The sequence below is a fragment of the Phalaenopsis equestris genome, unplaced genomic scaffold, assembly GCF_001263595.1.
Source record: "Phalaenopsis equestris unplaced genomic scaffold, ASM126359v1 Scaffold000560, whole genome shotgun sequence".
Lineage (NCBI taxonomy): Eukaryota > Viridiplantae > Streptophyta > Magnoliopsida > Asparagales > Orchidaceae > Phalaenopsis > Phalaenopsis equestris.
The window spans coordinates 23534-46285 of NW_018165000.1; the positions used below are offsets into that span (position 1 = coordinate 23534).

A 22752-nucleotide genomic window follows, 5' to 3' on the forward strand; every position below is an offset into this window, starting at 1 on the left:
TTTCAAGGTGCAGCTCAGCTGCAGCTGAAAAGCTGAGAATCTGCAGCTGCGCCAAACAGGCCCTAAATCTCTGTCAAATGGAGCTTCTGGCTCCAGTTGTGGTGCATTAGGCGCATCAGGTGCCAATCTGGTGCATCAGGTGCCAAAATCCCAAAATTTGCTGTTTTGACTCCAAATTTTGTCCTTTTTTCTACTTTTGCTTCAAATGACTAAAATTGATATACCTACAATAAAAACATGAAAACAACCTTCTTTGAAGTGCAATATCACCAAAAATAAATATAAAATGTATACTTAAAACAACATTTTGTTTTGGTGTATCAGTAACTTGCTTAAGATGATTTGAAGGAAGAAGTTGTACAAGAATAAAACAGTGACAAAACAGTGACATGCCTTGGAGGGTGCATTTAACTTTAAGGCAGAGAAGTTTTACCATATGATAATTCTTAACTTTCAAAGCTCCTATCCCATCAATCAAAAATGCAATCACCTCATCCAATTGAGATTCAGTAGGCTCAAATGAGGAAGAATCACAGTTCAAAATATTATTCAACTAGTACAGAGCATTGATGCACTTAGGTGTAAACTCCACTCTTCTTCCTCAAACATAAATCTGGTCATCAGAGGCTTCAGGGAAATTGACATAAAATTCTCAGACAATATATATTATTACTATAACGGTAAAGTAACAGAAACTTTCCTAATGTCAGGTTATAACTAAAGTTTCGACATCTCCACTAGGATTGGAGAAAGATCTCTCTTGAATCAACTTTTTTATTAGCGAGAAGATCATTATATCTGTACAGAGCATTTATACTGGAAAAATTCAAAGATTCAAACTATAGTCTTCCTTTTCCCCTCTTAGTTTTAGGATCCATAATTTATGAAAATTTAAGAAAAATTCTACATAAATTCCAAATAATATTATTAAGCTCCCAACAACATTCTTCTAAGGTAAGAATCTTTCTATCATGGACTCATCACTCATTTCTTCCAAAAAATCCAAAAATTTGGCACATGAGCAATGTGACAAGAATCCATGGTGAAAATAAAAAAAATTTGCATTAAAGTGAAGCTCTTACCTTGAGGAGTTCAAATATGAAATTTTTAAGCCAAAAAATTTCCCCAAAAACTAAGATTTGAGAAGCTCTAGGGAAGCCACTAACTCTATTTTGCAAAAACCAGGAGGAAGAAGGTGGCAGTTTGGGCGAAAGTCAGGGCCTTAACCCAGATTTAACAGTTCAGTTGAACCGATGCTTAGGCACCAAGTCCTGTTCTCAGGTTTCTGGCACCTAGACGCTAGGTTTCGGCCCCTAAGTGTCAGTGCCCAGATTTTTGTTTTTCATTTTTTATCAAATTTTAACAACGAGCCTTACAAACTAAGGCACTACGAACCCTAGTAAGTCAAATTTAACATTTTTAAAAATCTTCCAGCATCTAAACCAACAATCACTTATATTTAAATATAAATCCAATCTCCATACAAACAAAAATTATAAGTCACTCGCAACATCTAAATAATAACTTCTGAAATCACTCACAAACTACTTAGCATACAAACATTCAAAATATTAGAAAGCCTACGAGCACACAATAGAGCTAATACTCTACGGAATCAACAACTTACAAGCACACATCAAAGCAACAAGCACTCATCAAAGTTTCTACCAAAAATTCACTACATATTATCTTCAACCTCACTATCCACTTCTTTAATATCATCAAGCGATTTATGCACGTACGAGTTGTAGAAGGGATAGTTCGAGAATTCCTCGAAATCATCCTTGATCCAATAATTCTTCTTGTACTTTGGGATATGTGCATCAAGGAGTACAACAACATGGTTTGACCATTATTTCATTGGCCAATCCGGAGGATCAAATTGATCAGTGATGTTACTGATCCTATTATAGATCACTAATATCTCTTTTTTTTACTTCTTCTAAGAAACTTACCAAAAATCTGCAAAATAAGAAAATAACTGTAGGTTTAACAAGCCCAGTCATAGATCAATTTAGTGCAACTCCAAGGATGGATTTATAAATAAGTGCCCCCACATCAACAGTCTGAATATAGTAATTGAGGATAACACTTTCTTTCATCATTTCCTTTATGTTCGTGGAAGGAAGCAATTAGACAGAAATGAAAAAAATGCTAAGGCTGAGTTGATGAATTTAATCTTACTGCAGAGAAACAAACCTTGGAATCACTTTTCAATTTCCAACGTTCGTCTCTGTCCGTTAGAAAACTGAAGATCTCAGTCAAATTGTCTCTAGTTGGAGTGAAGTTAGAAAATTTGCAAATTTGTACATCATCCACCAAGAACAACTTATTGATGCTTGAAGGAGTAAAAGGAACTAACTTATTTAGAACATAGACTAATCCATGATTTTATCCATGAAGATTTGAATAGAATTCCTTCACGATAGAGATAACGACAGCGGTAGTGGTGTAGGAAAACACTTCCCATCGCCTCTGCACAATAATTACCTCTATATGCCCTTCCGACATGATGAATCCTCTTTCTCCCATCAATTTCCTCTTTACCAGAGTTCTATCATGAAGCATTTGTGCATTTGCTTTTGAACTTCTTCTGATCAAAATCTCCATGGCTGAACTCGCCAAAGCATTGAAACCCATGAAATCTCAAGACTTCTCTCAATCCCAAACCTTCTAATTAATGAAGAACCAAATGAAATGAAGGTTTTGGAGGTTTTTAACGGAGAAAACCATCAGAATAACTAAAAAAACACTCCAATAGCTGATTTTGTAACTGTGGCACCTAAGTACTAGATTTAGGCACCTAGGAGCCATTTTCTCTGTGTCTGCGCATAGGCGTCAGATCTCAGTGCCTAACACCAGTGCACACTTGAACACCATTTTGCCTTAGATCCAAATACAACCTCCCCTAAGTCATGAATTATAGTGATTTAAATAGTAACAAGACATGTGCAACTCTCAAACACAAAATACAATCAAAGAAATATGCACAATTAAATTTAAACAAACTAAAATTAATCCACTCTAATAACTATGTGTTGCCTCTCATAAAGCATTTGGTTTAACGTGGTTAGCTGATGATTCCACTACTTACTCATGTTGACTCGACATCTCCACCAGGATTGGAGAAAGATCTCTCTTGAATCTTTATTAGCAAGAAGATCATTATATCTGTACTGAGCCTTTATACTGGAAAATTTCCAAGAATCAAACTATAGTCTTCCTTTTCCCCTCTTAGTTTTAGGATCCATAATTTATGAAAATTCAAGAAAAATTTTACATAAATTTAAAATAATAGTATTAAGCTCCTAACAACATTCTTCTAAGGTAAGAATCTTTCTATCATGGATTCATCACTCATTTCTTTCAAAAAATCCAAAATTTGGCACATGAGCAATGTGAGAAGAATCCATGGTGAAAATAAAAAAAATTTGCATTAAAGTGAAGCTCTTACCTTGAGAAGTTCAAATATAAAATTTTTAAGCCAAAAAATTGCCCCAAAAACTAAGATTTAAGAAGCTCTAGAGAAGCCCCTAACTCTATTTCGCAAAAACCAAGAGGAAGAAGGTGACAGTTTGGGTGAAAGTCAGGTTTTAACCCAGATTCAGCAGTTCAACTGAAACGACGCTTAGGCGTCAAGTCCTAGCACCTAAGCACCAGGTTCTCAGGTTTATGGCACCTAGGCGCTAGGTTTCGGCCCCTAGGTGTCAGTGCCAAGATTTCATTTTTTCATTTTTTATCAAATTTTAACAACGAGCATTGCAAACCAAGGCACTACGAACTCTAGTAAGTCAAATTTAACATTTTTAAAAATCTTCCAACATCTAATTTTTACAAACACCAACAATCACTTATATTAAAATGCAAATCCAATCTCCATATAAACATAAATTATAAGTCACTCGCAACCTTTAAATCTCTAAATAATAACTTCTGAAATCACTCACAAACTACTTAGCATACAAACATTCAAAATATTAGAAAGCCTACGAGCACACAATAGAGCTAATACTCTACAGAATCAAAAACTTACAAACACACATCAAAGCAACAAGCACTCATCAAAGCTTCTACCAAAAATTCACTACATATTATCTTCAACCTCACTATCCACTTATTTAATATCATCAAGTGATTGATGCACGTATGAGCTGTAGAAGTGATAGTTCGAGAATTCCTTGAAATCATCCTTGATCCAACAATTTTTCTTATACATTTGGATCTGTGCATCAAGGAGTACAACAACATGTTTGACCGTTGTTTCATTGGCAAATCCAGATGATCAAATTGAGCAGTAATGTTACTGATCCTATTGTGGATCACTAATATCTCTTTTTTTTATCTTCCCTACTTCTTCCAAGAAACTTACAAAAAATATGTAATTTAAGAAAATAGCTTGACTACAAAGTGAGAAAATAACTGTAGGGTGTCCAATCCCAATGATAGATCCATTGAGTGCAACTCTAATGATGGATCTATAAATAAGTTCCCCCACATCAATAGGTCTTCCAGTCTGAATATAGTAATTGAGGATCACACTTTCTTTCATCATTTCCTTTATGTTTGTGGTAGGAAGCAGTTAGGCAGAAATGAAAAATGCCAAGGCTGAGTTGATGAATTTAATCTTACTTTATAGAAACTAACCTTGGAATCACTTTTCAATTTCCAACGTTAGTCGCTGTCCTTTAGAAAATTGAAAATCTCTGTCAAACTGTCTCTAGTTGGAGTGAAGTTAGCAGATTTGCAAATTGGTACATCATCCACCAAGAACAACTCGTTGATCCTTGAAGGAGTAAAAGGAACTAACTTACTTCGAACATAGACCAATCAATGATTTTCTCTATGAAGATTTGAATAGAATTCCTTCACGACAAAGATAATGACAATGGTAGTGGTGTAGGAAAACACTTCCCATCGCCTCTGCGCAATGATTGCCTCTACCTGCCCTCCCAACATGATGAATCCTCTTTCTCTCATTAATTTCCTCTTTACCAGAGTTCTATCATGAAGCCTTTATGGATCCTTGCTCTTGAACTTCTTTTGATCAAATCTCCATGAGCTAAACTCGCCAAAGCATTGAAACCCATGAAATCTCAAGACTTCCCTCAATTCCAAACCTTCTAATTAATGAAGAACCAACTGAAATGAAGGTTTTGGAGGTTTTTAATGGAGAAAACCGTCATAAAAACTAAAACATCACTCCAATCGCTGATTCTGTTACTGTGGCACCTAGGTGCTAGATTTGGGCGCCTATGATCCATTTTCTCTGTGTCTGCGCATAGCCATCAGATCTCGGCGCGTAGCACTAGTGCACACTTAAACACCTGTTTGCCTTAGATCCAAATATAACCTCCCCTAAGTCATGAATTATAGTGGTTTATGTAGTAACAAGACATGTGCAACTCTCAAACACAAAATACAATCAAACAAATACGCACAATGAAATCTAAACAAACTAAAATTAATCCACTCTAGTAACTATGGGTTGCCTCCCACAAATCATTTGGTTTAACGTGATCAGACTGATGATTCCACTACTTACTCATGTTGACGCAACATTACGCTTTCATTAAATATAGGTCTATTTCTATCAAAGTAAGGTTTTAGCCTACGTCCATTTATTTTGAAAATTCTATCATTTTTGGATCCTTAATATCTACAGCACCATAAGGATAGACTTTCACCACATTGAATGACCCCATTCATTTGAACTTCAGTTTCTTAGAAAATAATTTCACTCTAGAATTGTATAGTAAAACTTCTTGTCTAGGATCTAAATCCTTTCTTAATGTTTTCTTATCATGCCATAATTTTATCTTTTCTTTATAAATCTTCACATTTTCATAAGATTTATTTATGATCTCCTGAAGCTCCATCAATTGCAACAACCATTTTTCACCAACATATTTTGAATTATAATTAAATTCTTTGATAGCCTAGTAAGCTTTATGCTACAGTTTTACTGGTAAGTGACAAGCCTTCTCAAATATGAGTTTACATAAGATCATTACTATAGGAGTTTTACATGTCGTCCTATAAGCCTATAATGCTCCATCCAATCTATCAGACCAATCCACCTTATTAGGATTTACAGTTTTCTCCAAAATTCTTTTAATTTCATTGTTGGATAATTATGCTAGACCACTGGTCTGAGGATGATAACATATTATCTAACTAATGTTTCAGTCTTCTTGTTCTTGAAATGACTTCCCGCATTAGTAATTATTACTCTCGGCATCCCAAATCTATTAAAAATATAACTTTTTAAAATTTTGTGAAGCTCGAGCATCACAAAGAGGTAAGGAAACCACTTCTATCCATTTTGAAATACAGTCAACTGCAACTAAAATGCATATATTTCTGAAAGAGGTATAAATGGTCCCATAAAGTCTGAGCCACAAACATAAAAAATTTTAACCTCTAAAGTAAAATTAAGGGGAATTTATCTTCTTCTAGAGATATTGCCTACTCGCTGACATCAATTACATGTTTTTACATAGGTATTAACATCTCTAAATATTATTGGCCAATAAAATCCAGATTATAAAATTTTATATGCAGTTCTATCAATTCCAAAATGTCCCCTAAAATCAGAATGATAATATTTTTAAATAATTTGCTGAGTTTCTTCCATAGGTACACATATTTGAATAATTTGGTCCTTACATTGTTTATATAAATATGGGTCATCCCAAAAGTTTGATCTTGCATCATGCATAAATGTCTTTTATTATGGGCATGTCATATCATAGGGTAAAATATTACTAACTATGAAATTAACTATGTTAACATAACATGGAACACATCATTCTATTACAATATATAATTTTTCACTAAGAAAGTATTCATTGATTATATTTTCAAGATTAACCAAATTTTCCTATTCAAGCCTAGATAGATGATCAACAATCTAATTATCAGTTCTCTTCCTATCTACTACATCAATATCAAATTCTTACATCAGAGGACCCATCTAATTAACCTTAATTTTGCATCCTTCTTCAGTATCAAATATTTAATAGCAGAGTGATCTGTAGCACAATACATTTAGTTCCTATAAGATAGGCCTAAATTTATCAAAGGCATATACTATTGCTAATAAATCATTTTTTGTAGAAGTATAATTAATCTGAGCTTCATTAAGAGTCTTACTTAAATAATATAATACTTTGAAATATTTATCATATTTTTGTCCCAAAACAGTTCCAATAGCATAATCACTCACATCACACATCAACTCAAATGGTTTCCCCCAATTAGGTGAAACAATAATTGGAGTGGTGATTAAATTTTTCTTGATTAAAATCAACTGAAGCATTTTTTTCTAAAAGTTGACATAGAGGCTTAGTGATTTTTGAAAAATTTCTATTATATCACCTGTAAAAAACCAACATGTTCTAAAAACTCCTAACTCCTCTCACCGTAGTAGGAGGAGGTAGTTTAGGAATAACTTAAATTTTTTTTGGATCTACTTCTATACCATTTTAAAAAATTTTATATCCAAGTACAATTTCTCCTACAACCATAAATTGACATTTCTCCCAAATGAGAACTAAATTTGTTTCTCGCAGCATTTTAGTAATTTTTCTAAATAATTTAAGCATGACTCGAATGAAGTACCAAACAGTGAAAAATTGTCCATAAATACTTCAATTCCTTTCTCAATTAATTCGCAAAAAATGGTAATCCAATATGACCGAATGGTCCAGATCAAATACAAAGAAATTGATTGGCATTTTATCAAAAAAAAAAAAAAAACAAAAGAAAAAAAGAAAAATATGTGAGGAGAAGCTTGAGGAAATGCCTAATAAAATAATGGTTTCACTTGAATCAACTTAAAGAAAAAGATCTATTTACATTTTCTAAGCTTATTTATAAATTTAAGGTATTAATATCCTTATTAGTAGAGTTCTCATATAATTCTATTCTTTTAAAAATTTTCTAAGGCTTCTGAGCATGACAAATTACAATTATTTTGAAATGAATAAGAAATCAAAATTTCTAAACTTGATTATTGAATATCCTTATATTTTAGTTCTAACCTAAGTTATTAAAAATTTACTTAATTTCCATTATCACATTTTCAGGACAAAAATTATCAAATTCTCTAAGTGAAACCCACTATCACATGTTATAATGTTTTACTTAATAAAAGGGCGATTTATAGACAAGTAACGTTTAAGCTTGAGGGAATTGCTCCACTTTATTATTACCTATTTTTTATGCACCTTTATACCCCTTGTTAAGGATATTATTCTTTAAAGAAATGTATTTTGTGCATTTTTGGTTATAGGTGCAATAAAAAGAGTTTAAGAGCAAAAATGAGCAAAAAGACAACAAAAAGGAGCAAGATGGACCAAACCAAGAATAATGGTCAAAATCAGTCGAATTGGCACCTAAGCACCATATGAAGATCGCGGTTGGGGCCTAGGCGCGATAGTTTTGGCGCCTAGGCACTAGAGTCGATTTTTAGAAGATCTATTGAATGTGACCAAATTTTGAAGAGATGTCTAAAGCAACCCTTGGTGATTTTTGAGGCTCTATAAATAGGGAGATTAGTTCTAAACATAAAGGGAGAGTTCTAGAGTTGTTTAGAGAAGGAAAGGCACCAAGCTAAAGTGGGTGGCCACCTTAGTAAGGTTTTGTGAGTCCTTGTAATTTATAGAGTTTTGTGAGTCTTGTAAGAGTCTTTTTGAGTTAGTGAAGTTAGGGAACTTGAAAGGAGTGCTTGTGGAAATATTTTAGATAAGCATTTGTATCTTTTTTTATAAGTATTGCAATATGGATTTGAGTTTTAGAAATATGTTCTATCTTATTATTCCCATGTGGTATGAGTAGTTTTCTTCTTTCTCCTTTCAATATGAAGTAATCAAGCGGTGGTTTTGATTTGTTTAGAACTTCTTTTATTCAAAAAAATGTGATGGTATTTTCACTGGTCCTTCATTTACTTTACAAATTGGTCACTTGTATTATTAAAATTTGTTAAGAAAATTAAAGACCCGAGAGGGCTAAGATTTTTTTAACTAGTAAGTATCATATTTCACTTTGAAAAGAGCCATGGAGATCGTCCAAAGGGGAGTGCAAATAGATAGGGAGGCAATACTTGATGGGTGTAAAATTGATGTTTCTAGGGTGACAAGCTAGATTCTCTTATCAATTTGGTCTAGAGATTGGAACTAAGGGTCACTGGTAGGTCATATAGAGAAGGCATAGTGGGTAAACTAGGAGTGAGAGACTAGAACCTACCCAACATTATTATACATACCAACACCAACTTTAGATTATCCAATGTTTTTAATACTCAGAAGAGGTAAGAAACATGTATGCTCCTATTTGTCACAATGTCACAGTTAAACCTATAAACACTTTAAATCCTACATTTATTATGAATTATTTGCATGGAGAAAGTCTCTTTATATTTCTTAAATTGTGTAAAACTTTGCATTTATTTTTAACTTGCATTTATAGGATTAGTAAACTTTATTTCAATGCATAAACTACTTTAAATATTTTTGACAGTCTTAAGTAATGGTTTTTCATAGTTAATATTCCTGAATTTACTTGTTTCCTTTATTTTCTCTACTGGATTGATACTAAGGTTTTTAAAGCAAATTCTATATTATTTGAAACTATACATATACTTGCGAAGACCCCTAATGAGAAAACTATTAATATGAATATTACATTTGTTCTCACTAGCCGCTAAATATAAATTGGGTCAAGTTTTGGTCATATTTGGCTAAATATAAATTGGGTCAAGTTTTGGCCATATTTGGGAACATAAATATCTGCATAGTTGTGAGTCGGGTCATCTTTGTAACCGTACCTCTCTTTTGCTTTCTACTACAGTGGCTTTCTTGCCATTTCACATGTATAAGTCCCACCTCTAGTTTCTACATGCAGGGAGTCATGGAATTTAGAGTTAAGGCTATATAAGTTCCTTTGGATGATACAATTTGTGGATTACTGATAAGGGGCTCTCTAGTCGGGTTGGTCTACTACCTTCATGATTAGGTAGACTTGGGGTCTTACTATCCTGGGATAATGGATCTATGGTATCTATGTCTGACTACCTCTACCTGATTAGGATTCCTTTTCCTTTATTTGATATAACTGCTTCATTGATGCTGTCTTTTAAGCTCCGATTGTGGACAACCTACCACCCGTTTGGGATACAATGATTAACTCTATACCCTTATGACCTGGTTATGCCTGAAAGGATAGTGCATACCCTATGAAAAGACAACGTTATTTCATAGGCTTTGGTCCCATATGAGCCTTTATCTATTTGAGATCATGAGAAACTCATTCTCTGCGCTTATGGCTTAGTGTGAGTTCAGAAGGCATTAAGATGCTCTTGTGAGATAACCATCCTTTGACACATCATTTACTTGTCATCACTTGAATGTAAGTAGGATTCCTTTAATTGAGAGTATTCTTGGGCATCCTTTAAGATGTAACCAAAGAGATATGTTCCTTTGGAAGTTGCTCTTGACCTTAGAACAAAAATATTCTTTCTGGTTCTCTGGTAATGAGTTTCTTATGTAAGAATTCTCTCGTGGATGACATGTTTCAAGGTGTTATGATTTGAGGAGTATGTATAATAACTTTATAGGAGCCTTCCTTATAAACTCTACACACAGGTGAAGGATAAATACTTACTTATAAAAATAATTAAAAAAATATTTCAAATTATTTTATAACAGTAATTTGTCACATAAATCAATTACTTACTTATAATAATTTTTAATAAAACTTGCATTTTTATTCATTATTAATGGCATAATATCTTTACTTGTAAGCACTTTATCACTCTTCTAGCTTAATATTCTTTGTTTAATATTTCTAAGATACTCTATATATTTACTTCTTTGCTTTAGGATGGATTATAAGCCTCATATTATAATGATATGACATATCCCATTATAAGCCACTAAGCTTGAAAATTCTTTTGTTAGGTTGTTGCTAAGCCTTGTTTAGCCCTCTTTATGTGCTCACCCATAACTGCCTACCTAATCAATATTAAAAAAAAATTGTCACGTTTACCAAGATAAACTATCTCAGTAAAAAATAGTGCTAAATTTATCTTGATTGAGTGTAGTGCTAGCTATAAGATAAAATAAACTAAATTGTTATATACCACCTCTCGCACAATTCAACATGATTGCATTCTCTAGTCTCTTTTCTTAAAATTATTGTCTCAATCTTGATGGTTATCTATTAAACTATAACTTGTGCTCATCTCCTTGAATTTCTCCTAGAACTGATTAAATGATAATATCTTTGGCATTAAGCTATTTAATCACTTTCCTCATTATACCCTTAGATTTATGTGTGACCTGAGTGATATAATAACTTTATCAACATATAATATTAGAATGGAAATTTATATACATAGAAAAATAGCTCAAATGAATTAATTTTTTATAAAATAATAAATTGAAAAAAACTATTTAAATTATGCTTGAATCAAGTTTGATTCATATTAAACCTTATTCAAACTTTGCTCAAAACCATGATTTAACAATATAATAAAACTCAAGTAATTTTTGAAAAAGATTTGAATACAGTTTTAACATGTTTGTAATAGTTAATGTGTTGTTTAATTTTTTTTTTATTTATAATTTATAATATGAATGTTGTACTCATACATACATAATTAGAAGTATAATATCATTAAAGGGCATTTTGGAAGCAAAATTTGAGAATGATGTAGAGAGAAAATTTTAACCTAAATCTTTTCAAGCAACAAAAATGACAATTTTTAATCCAACAAAATTTTTAATCTCATTCGTACCCTTTTTTACCGTATTGATTAAATTTGGGAGATTGCTAGATTTATTTGTTTTAGAAGAGGACAAAGGAGAGCAATGAGAGTTACCTTCACTATCAAACTATTGTCCAAACTTCATCGCTTCATATCTTCTTCATTCTCCTTATCATTATTATCATCTCCAAGATCAATGGAAGCTTGGCAAAGCCATGAAATAGGTACTTGGCTTAAATCTATATGCATCACAAACTCTACTTCGTAACATTGAAGCTTCTTTGGAGAACTTCGTCGAGCCCTCATCACCTATTTGTTGTCAAGAATTTCAAGGACTTTGGCAAACACAAAAGAGGAAAATGGAGGACATCAATAGTGTGTGACGAGTTTTAAATAATTAATTTTAAATAATAATTTAAATTAATTAAATTATATTAACTCAAAAAAATAAATTTAATTGTTTAATATTAAATTATTGTTATTTTTTTGCTAAAATAAAATTGACTAAAAAAATGAATTTCTTAATTAGTTTAACAAGTTACTTATTAAATATTGCATAGAATTTTATCTTAGGTAATATATGAACAATTTACCATTCATTTAAGTATTATTACAGTCTTGTTTGATCTAACTAACTTAATTTTTGAAATTAAAAAAAAAAAACAAAGTTATAAGATTTAATCAGATTTAATTTTTATAAAGCAAAATAATTTTTCTGGATATAAGTGCCTCAAGATCTAATAAAATTAATTTTACTAAATCCTACTAATAGATAAATAACCTCTGAACTTCTAGATAATGCTTAAAAGGCTATCACTATAAAACATTACAATAATCACACGAGCTTTCAAATTGTAGAAAATGAAAAGATGCAAAGTACTTTAAATTGTAGGATAATGATTAGAATTAAAGTGAAAATCTCAAAAAGGCAAATTCAAATGCTCATTTTGTCTTAGAAAAAAGGAATAAAAAGTTGTAAGAAAACGAACAGTTAAGCAGTTCTTTCATTCAAATGTCCTTGTGACACTTTACCGGCACTCATTTTTTAAGAAAAATTTGATTCAAACATTACACTCAATTATATTTCATAAAAATAATCCTATTGGACATTGTAGTAACATCCAATTATATTTTCATTAGCTTTCCAATTACTGAATGTCCACTTCAAGTGGAATATAACACAAACTTCTCAAACAAAATGTACACCTACATAATTTCGGGAATTTATATACACACACACAAAAAATTTTATGAAATTATATATTTAATTTTAAATTTAGATATTTATATATAAAGATCAAAATTTAGACGAATAAGAAGGCGGCTCCGTGGTTGAGCATTTCATCCCACACCAAAATAACTCATGATCAAAACTCATTGGCCAAAAAAAATAAAAATCTTAAAATTTAGATATTACATATATACTTTGTATCAAAGTGGAAAAATATTACATACACATGAGATAGATGCAGATTATGAGTTGAATACTACCCAAATATCACAGTTCCCAAGTCATAAAGTGGAAAAATATTACATACACTTAAGCCAAAAAAAAGATAAATAGCAACCAATGTTATGCATCTACTTATCTCACGTCTAAACTTTAACTTTTGAAGTACAAAATACCCTACTTATGAAAAAAGTGCACATGTAAATGCCCAAAAAAAAATGTGGTAGTTTGATAGTTGGCTATCCCTGCACCTCCCATCAGCACCCCCAATCCTCTATTTTCCTTCCTCGCAGCACGCGCGATGAAGAAGGAACTGCTGGCATCTGCGCCATGGCGGGGCGAAGAGATGAGAGAGAAATTTCAGGACGCGAAGCTGAAAGTCACCAACAACCCTGGCTCCACACCGACCATGCACGTTCACCGTAAGAGGTCCGACTCCAGCAAGGCCGATGTGGACGAATCCGTCGCAGAGATTGACCCTGAGCTCAGATATAGTTTTTATAGGAACGTCCAGGTGTTTTTCTTATGCATGCTGCCCTTGTCAATCATCTTTGGTTTTCTCCCTAATTTGCACTTTGGCGATTACTTTTTGTTTCCTGCAGCCGTGCTTGATTCTACAATATATATACATTTTCTTTTCTTAAAATTAGATTTTCTTTTTCAGTTCCAAAATTAGGGTTTCAGTTGGTCTAGGGTTTTTCTGGGATGTGTTACGTGTGGCATATGAACTAAATTTATGCTCGGGTTGGCCGAACGTTCTGTTTCTTAAAAATTGTAGTAGCTTTCTGATATTCGGAAAAGAGCAGTGTTGGAAATTTCAGCCATATGAAAGATGAAAAAAACAACTTTCTTAACTAATTATTTTTATCTTGGTGTCAGCTAGCTTAGTTGGTAAAGATTTCAGAAAGTTGTTGCTAAAATATTGAGATCGAATCCTGCCTACATTAAATTTGTATTTCCACACTCAACTTCCCAAAGAAAATGAACTTATTATTTATATAATTTATATATAGCTAGGATTAAATCATTTATTATCAGTCTATGACATTCATACTTGTATTCCACTTAGACGTTCAATCCACTAAATCAGCCAAATTGTTCTGACAAACAACTATAACACTTACATTTTTTCAAACAATAATCTAACATTTCTCTTGAAGTTGTTTACTCGACACCACAACCCAGTACATCATAACATAAGATAATTGACATGGGGGCATCCTTTTTTCTGGACCAATTTGGTCCAGGGCTTGTAAGGGCCATCCTCTATTCATGGAAGTGCCTCCTTCATTTAAGAGAGGGTCCACTCCTAGTTATCTAGGAATATATATTTTACTTTTTTTGGTGTTTAGGTTTTAGTTTTTACTATGATTTGCTTTGGAATAGCCGTCGAATCTAATTTTCTCTCTATGGGTTTTATCCTAGAGTTTGATATGGTGCTTCAACTATATCTTAGTTTCCAGTGATGTTTATCTTTTCCTTAACTTTCCACCATCATTTCCCTATCGCTCTTAGATCCCTTTCCCTTTCTCCTTGCTGCCGCCTCCTAGAACAACGCTCCCGTAGCTGTTTCTGCTACTTGCATGCCGTCCAGACACTTGGAAATCGTTGTCCTATTGTTTCGAGCTTGCTAGGCACCTCTTTGCCACCAACTCGGAGGTCCAAACCATAACTGACACCACCTATACGCTAGATCCATCCCTAATTCTAGTGTTGTGCTGTTTTTGTGTTGCAATTTCAAATTTTTGTATTGTTTGTTGTAACTTCAGACTTTGAATTCAATTATAATTTTTGTTTCCCTTAAGTGTTTGTTAAATTCTAGCATCATTTGGTATCATAGCTAATTTAATTTCATCAATACTTGAGTCTAATTTTTTATTTTCATAGCTAATTTAATTTCATCAATACTTGAGTCTAATTTTTTATTTACCCTAAATTAGTCTCATACACCCTCTTTCACCTACCAAACGTAAACCTTGGCCATGCCACCAAGGAGACAAGTGCCGGAAGCAGGTTATAAACTTATCATGGAAGAGATGCAGTGAAAAATCCATTTCAGCAAAGACTTGCCAAAATTTTGAATGGGGCCCATGGAGAACTCACCATTTATCGTGATAGTGAGATTCAAATAGGAGAGAGGGAGGAAAATCTGAATCCCTTAGGGATATTCTAGTGAAGAGGAGGGTAGGCCATGACGCTTTGAAATTCAATAAGGGATGGAGAGACTTTTGGAGAACATAGAGATATAGGAGTAACGATAGACTACCTGATTTCAAGAGGAGAATGAATCTGGATGAATCATTGAGTATTTGCAGGCTGTTGAGAGGATTTTTAGCATAAAGAGGTGTCAGCTGATAGGAGAGTGAAACTTGCTGTCACAAAACTGAAGAAGTGTACTTCTTTGTGGTGAGAGAATTTGAAGAGGGTGAGGCAGAGGGAGGGTAGCAGCAAGATGACCACATGATAGAAGATGAATAAGGAGATGTAGAGGAAGTACTTACCCCTACACTAGCGCTATGACTTATTCTTGAAGCTTCACCGTCTATAACAGAGAGAGTTGTTAGTGGAATAGTTCATGGCATTTGAGCGGCTCATGCCGAAATATGAGCTGACAGAGTTAGAAGAGCACACTATTGACAGATATTTTAAAGGCATGAAGCAAACCATCTGCAATGTTGTTCAACTATAGCCTTATTATTCATTGGGAGATGCTCAAACCTTGGCAATGAAGGTGGAGAGACAACAAAAGCAGAGTCCCACTTTCATTCAGACAGCTACCCTCAACTGTAGGTATCTGTAGGAGCACGCCTAGGGAAGGCGTGAAGACTAGTCAGAGAGATGAAAAAATTGATCAGAGTGGGAAAAGCTTAAGAAGAGTAGTACACCCAACATTGTTCTAGCTAGAAAGTGCTTTCGATGTCATGAATATGGACAAGTAGCCTCTGATTGCCCTACTAGCAGAGTTGTTTCCTTCACCAAGCTGGGTGCATTGGAGGAAGTGAGCGAAGAGGAGGTAGAAGAAGAGCAGCATAAGGAGTATTGGTTCCATGGAGATGAGGGTTACATGTTAGTTGCGTGGGCTTTACAGAATGAGCCTAAGAGGGATCACTCTTGGCTGAGACAATCATCTTTCACACCAGGTATATTGTGAGAGCGAAGGTATGCAGTCTTTTCATTGATGGAGAGATTTGTAAAAATATGGTATCCACTCTTACGGTGAAGTAGTTGGATTTGGCTACTCAAAAGCATTCTTAAACTTATTCTTTGATTTGGTTGATGAAGGGAAATGAGATACTTTTGGATCAATAATATTTGGTAGAGTTCTTTATTGGGGATCTACCGCATGATCAAAAAAAGGTTTGATGTTATTCTCATGGATTCCTGCCACATTCTGTTGGGAAGACCATGATAGTTTAATCGCAGGATTTAGCATGATAGGTTTAAAACACCTAATTAGGAGAATGTGGTCCCATGTGTCACCTTTCCACATTAAGTGTGGGAGGCCTCAGCGGCGATGGCTTTAGTCACTCTAAAGAGGATTGAGGAGATTGATTTACCAAAGATGATATATCCCCTATTAGCTAACTTTCAGAATGTGATGACTAAAAGTTTACCTGAGGGACCAAAACCACTTTAAGACATTCAACATGCTATAGACCTTATTCCTGGTTCAGTGTTACCTAATAAGCTTGCTTATATAATGAGAACAACTGTGTATGAGGAGTTGCAACGATATGTGCAAGACCGTATTGCTAGAGGATTGGTGAGGGAGAGCACCAGTCCATGTGATGTTCCTACTTTGATGGTGCCTAAAAATGATGCTTCATGAAGAATATGTATTGATAGCTAAGCGATCAATAAAATCACCATCAAATACATATTTTATATACCTCTGCTGGATGATTTACTAGATCAGTTGCATGAAGCTATCATATTTTCCAAGCAATGGATATCACCAGTGCAGGATGAGGCCAGGGGGCAATGGAAGACTGCCTTCAAGATCATAGATGGGTTGTACTAGTGGACAATCATGCCTTTTGGACTGTCTAATGCACTTGGCACATTACATTGAAAGGTTCATAATTTTTTGATGACATCTTAGTCAACATTAGATCTAAGGAGGAGCACATTTGGCGATGGTCTCTGAGGCTCTTCGTTGAAGAAACTGTAAGCCTGCCTGAAGAAGTGTTACTTCATGACGACACATGTATGTTTTTTGAGTTATATTATATTTCGTGCAAGCATTCAAATAAACCTTATGAAACTAGAGGCTATTGTGAGTTGGACACCCTCACATATCTTTATAGAGCTGAGGCAATTTTTGGGGCTAAGATCCTCTCATAGAAGGTTCATCAAGAGCTTCAACACCATTACGACTTTTCTGACAGAGCTATTGAAAGGAAAGAACTTTTAGTGGATAGAAGCAGCTTAGTCCAACTTCAACATCCTGAAGAAGAAGGTGACTCGAACCCCATTGTTAGCACTAATAGTTTTCGATCAGCTATTCAAGGCGATATGTGTTAATTTGGGGTTGGAGCAATGTGGAGCTAACAAGGGCTTCTCATAGCCTTTAGTGAGAATTTTAATGACCCTAGAAGGACATACTCAACAAATGATAAGGAATTCTATGCTATCGTGAGAGCTCTTAGTCATTTGAGTCACTACTTGTTGATTAATGAGTTTATCTTATTCACAGATCATGAGGCTTTAAGATTCCTGAACAGTGAAAGCAAGTTAAAGGGCCGACATACTTCCTATGTTGGATTCCTGACTTCATTTCAGTTTGTGCTTAAGCACGATGAAAGGAGTCAGAAACGAGTAACATATGCCTTGAGCCATCACCACTTTCTGATCATCTCATTGAAGGCTAGAGTTGTGGGATTCAAGGTGGTGAAACAACTGTATGAGTCAAATGAGGACTTTAGGGAGATTTGGGGTCAAAATCAGGAGAAGCGTACGGCATAGTCCCACATATTTTATGGTTTTCTATTCTATTAGAATATGTTGTGTTCTCGGGTGTTCAATGAGAGAGTCCATCATATAGGAGAGTTAGTGGGGGATAAACTGGTCATATTGGCAGAGATAAGACCCTCACATTTGTGAGGAAACTTTTTTTTGGCCTAAACTTATGAGCGATGTAGAGAGGTATGTCAGTTAGTGTAGAGTTTGTCACTTGGCAAAAATGAGAGGACAAAATATAGGGCTATACACACAGTTACACATGCATGTGGCTCCATGGTTGGATGTTATTATGAATTTCGTTGTTGGCCTTCTAGGACACATTGGAATAATGATTCCGTAATGGTAGTGATTGACATGTTTTTCAAGATGACTCATTTTGTACCTTGTCACAAGACACTGGATTCATCAGATGCAGCTGACCCTTATTTCAGGGGTATAGTGAGATTGCATGGGATACTTAGGACTTACTTTTAATAAGGATATCAAGTTCCCGAGCCAATTTTGGAGAACTTTATGGGGAAAACATAGTACTAAGCTTCAGTTCAACTTAGCAATTCACGCACCGGATAGATGATCAAAAAGAGGTGGTGAACGAGAGTTTGAGGAATCTCTTAAGGTGCTTTATACAGAAGAATTTCAACCAGTGGGATTTGATTCTGGCCCAAGAAAAATTTGCTCACAATAGGTCCATGAATACAGGGTATACTTTTTTGAGATTGTGTTTGGGTGCTTGAGCTCGTGCCACTTTTTCCTGCTACAAAGGTTAGTGTGGATTTTGACGCTAGAGTGCAGGATATTCAGATGTTATATGAGGTGGTAGAGAGAGAGAGATCACGAAGCAGAACAACAACTACCAGGAGCAAGCTAATAAAACCATGAGGACGGTGAATTTTTCAGGAGGGAGATCTAGTGTGGATCAGATTGAAGAATTAGTGATCTTCTGTGAGATCATATGGGAAACTCAAATCTAGAGAATATGGACATTTTAAGATCATAAGAAGCTAAATGATCATGCCTACAAGATTGACTTACCGGGAGATGACAACATTTTTGCTACCTTCAATGTGGTCAATCTAACTCCATGCATTGAAAAGATAAAAGCTTTGACAAATGAGGTTGGAGCTCTCCAACTTGGAGAGATTGACGTGAGACATTTTTTTGGTCTTGGACCAGGGCTTTTGAGGGCCAGTTAGTCCTCTAGTAGTGGGAATGCCTCCTTTTGAGAGAGGACCCACTTCGAGTTATCTAGGAATATATATTTGCTTTTGTTGGTGTTTAGAATTTAGTTTTTGCTGTGATTTTTTTGGGACAGCTGTTGGCGTCTCCTTTTCCCTCTATTGGTTGTATCCTAGGGTTTTAAGTGGTGCTCCAATTGTTTATTGGTCTGCGGGTGGTGTTTATCCTTCCTACACCTTTCCCACATTGCCTCCTCATCTCCTTCCCTTCCTCATTGCTGTTGCCACCTAGAATAGCCATTTTGTAGCTGTTCATGCTACTTGCTTTCTGTCTGGATTCTTGGAAACTGTTGTTCTGCTGTTTCTAGCTTGCTAGCCACCTTGCCACCACCTCGAGGTCTGCACCCTGATCACCTACACCCTGATCACCTACACCCTAGATCTAACCCTAATTCCAATTTTGTTTTGTTGTTCTGTTGAAATTTTAGATTTCTCTATTATTTTTTTTGTAATTTGAGAGTTTGAATTCAGTAATGACATTTGATTCTCTTGAGTTTTTGTTAAATTTCAGTATTAATGACAATGCCAAATGGAGCCTTTGGTATTTGATAGACGTTTTGTAATTTAGGTGGCTTTTTTTGTTCTTTCTAGTGAATTATTTGTTTTTGTGCGTGAGCTAATAGGCTTATCGAGTGAGGTTATTCTACTGATAAGTTTTTTAAAATAGTTTATAATTAATTTTTTTTTTAGCTTAAGCATTAAATTTGACTCTGGTTTTAGCCCAAATTCAGAATTTTGTTGAAGCTTGCTCGAATCCCAAGGTAAATCAAAATTGACTTGACTCATTTAAAGTTGCGTCACGGTCTAGATTGTTGAATTTAAAATTTTGAGTTGATTTTGATCCTAAGGTGTTGATATTTGATATGATTTTCAATAAAACCATCAATAAAAGAAAATAAGAATTTAATATGGAATGACTTAAGAGAATCTGCTACACAAAAAGCAAAAATGATTGAAGTAAATTTCTTGGAGAATGGGCTTGAAGAATATATAGGAAAAATGAATTAAGATTTGAGTAGTTGGAATAATTAATTTATTGCATAAAAAGATAGTTGTAGATGAGTAAAAGAAATCTTTTATAAAAATTGAACAATCATCTCCTCGGCCAATTTGAGTTAGGAAGATGTGATAGCACTTTTGTAGGTTAGATGGACAATGCTTTTCGAGAAGTGTGAGATAAAAGGTTTTATATATAAAATTTTAAATAAAAAGACATTTATTAGGACAATGCATTTCGAGAAGTGTGAGATAAAGGGTTTTATAATTAAAGTTTTAAATAAAAAGACATTCACTTTTATTTTATTTTTTTGAAATATGAAAGTTAAATGTGAGTAAGTGTGAGATAAATCTTTTTATAATTAAATTTTTAAATAAAAAGACATTCACTCTTATTTTATTTTATTCAAATATAAAAGTTAAATTGTTAAAGTTATTTATCATTTATGCATTATTTTTTATACTTGCATGACCTTGAGCATTGTCGATGGAGTTTAACCATAATGTTCAAGTTGGATTAATGTGGTTCATCTACTATTAAGGTTCATCAAATTATTTTCAGTTCCAAAAATTTAATTGTTAGTTTCCTGTTTATAGCAAAATATAATGAAAGTATGGCTATATTTGTTTTGTATTTAGTTCTAGAGTGGAAGGGATTGTTGATTCAATACTTGGGAAATTATATTGGAGAGATTATACTAGTGTTTGATTTTAGTTAGGTGCTATTTGAGATTAGATTCATGTGTGTACGTTGTGAGGTTAAATGTGTTAAAATTAAGAAGTTAAATGTGTTAAAATTAAGAATGACACCTTGAGCCTAATGTGGCCATTGGACCCCATATTGCATAAGAAGGTGCCTTGTGGTTGAATGAAGAGGCTTACAATGCAAAATCAATAAATTAGAGAGCTTTATTATAAACTAGATGAGTAGAAGTCTTTATAAAGGGCACCAAATGGACATGACCAATGTGGAAACCGGGCAATATTTTCAGATGAAAAGGAAGTTTGTGTTATGGAAGTGTTAGTTGATGACAAGGAAGTAAATGATATAAGAATTTTACAAAGATCTAATAAAAAAAACAAATTTCATTACTGAATTCAAATGTGAAATCACAACAAAACAATGTGGAATTCCGAAATTGCAACAAAACAACACACTATACTAGAACTTGGGTTGGATGTAGGGTTGAGGCAGTGCCGGATAGGGATTTGGACCTTCGGGGAGGTGGCATGAAGGTTGGCTAGCATGTTGGAGAGTGGTGGCAGCAAGGGGAGAGGATGTGTAGTAAGGACATTGGTGAGGGTGCTGTCTTGAATGGCGATAACAATGTTAGATGAAAAAAACAACAGGTCTGCTGTTTTTTGGGCGATGACAACAGTGGGGGAGCGGTGAGCGTGAAGGGGGTCGATGCGGGAAAGGATGGCGAGAAGTATAGGAAGATCAAACATCAACTGAGATTATGATACAACTAGAGGATCACTTGGAATCTTAGGATACAAATCATTGAGGAAAAAGGGATGTCGATCGCTGTTCTGAAACTGAACACATGTAAAATTAAACCCTAAACACCACATAAATAAATATATAGTTCTAGGATAACTATGAGTGGCCCCCACTCCAATTGGGTAGCAATTCCATGGCTTAGAGGGCCGATCAACCCCTCTGAAACATGGATCGAACTAGTCCAGATGCGCTGGTGCGCTTCGCGCCAGTTTCTCGAGATTGGGGGAAATTGAACCTCATCCTTCGAAGCTCTATCTCCACATAGTACGGAGTCAGGTCATCCACATTGAAGGCCGTGGAAATGTTGTCATCTTCTAGGATTGGAGGTCATTAGAAGCACCTAGATCCCCTTGTCGGGTGCACTGTCCCACGAAACACTCTAGAAGGTTTCCCGAATTATGAGTAATCATTTCTATCTGTCCAACCATATGTAGGTATATTGCTGAATTGAACTGGTATTTCGTGCCAAACATACTCCTCAAAGTCCTACAAACGTAGCTCAAGGTTGAATCATTCCTCTCCGAAGTGAAGAAAGATTGAACCTCCCCTAACAGTGACAGCCCTGGCGGTATGCTAATCAAAACATTTTGAAACTTCTTCTGGCTTCCCTGTGTCTAATATCGACTCTTCTATATTACTACCCTCTAACATCATCATGAGTATTGTCAGTGGTGCCTCTCTCTTGGCAAGAGCACCTATGACCTTAGACTTCGCAGAAGATAGGAGCACTGTGCTTTTCATCCGTGATGAATAGTAAGTGTTCTTGAACCCATCATGTTGTCTTATGATCAAATTGTCACAGTCGCCCCAATAGGATATGAGAAGCGCCCTTGCATAC

At 34.5% G+C, this 22752-nt stretch overlaps 1 protein-coding gene across 1 annotated transcript in view; it reads left to right on the plus strand.

The window, feature by feature from the left end:
- The first annotated feature begins 13403 nt into the window (after positions 1–13403).
- Positions 13404–22752, plus strand: part of LOC110029316 — a 48187-nt gene continuing 38838 nt past the window's right edge. The window contains exon 1 of the mRNA XM_020731553.1: positions 13404–13731. Within this exon, the coding sequence (XP_020587212.1) occupies positions 13519–13731 (213 nt within the window). The 5' untranslated portion in view covers positions 13404–13518. The remainder of the gene's footprint in view (positions 13732–22752) is intronic.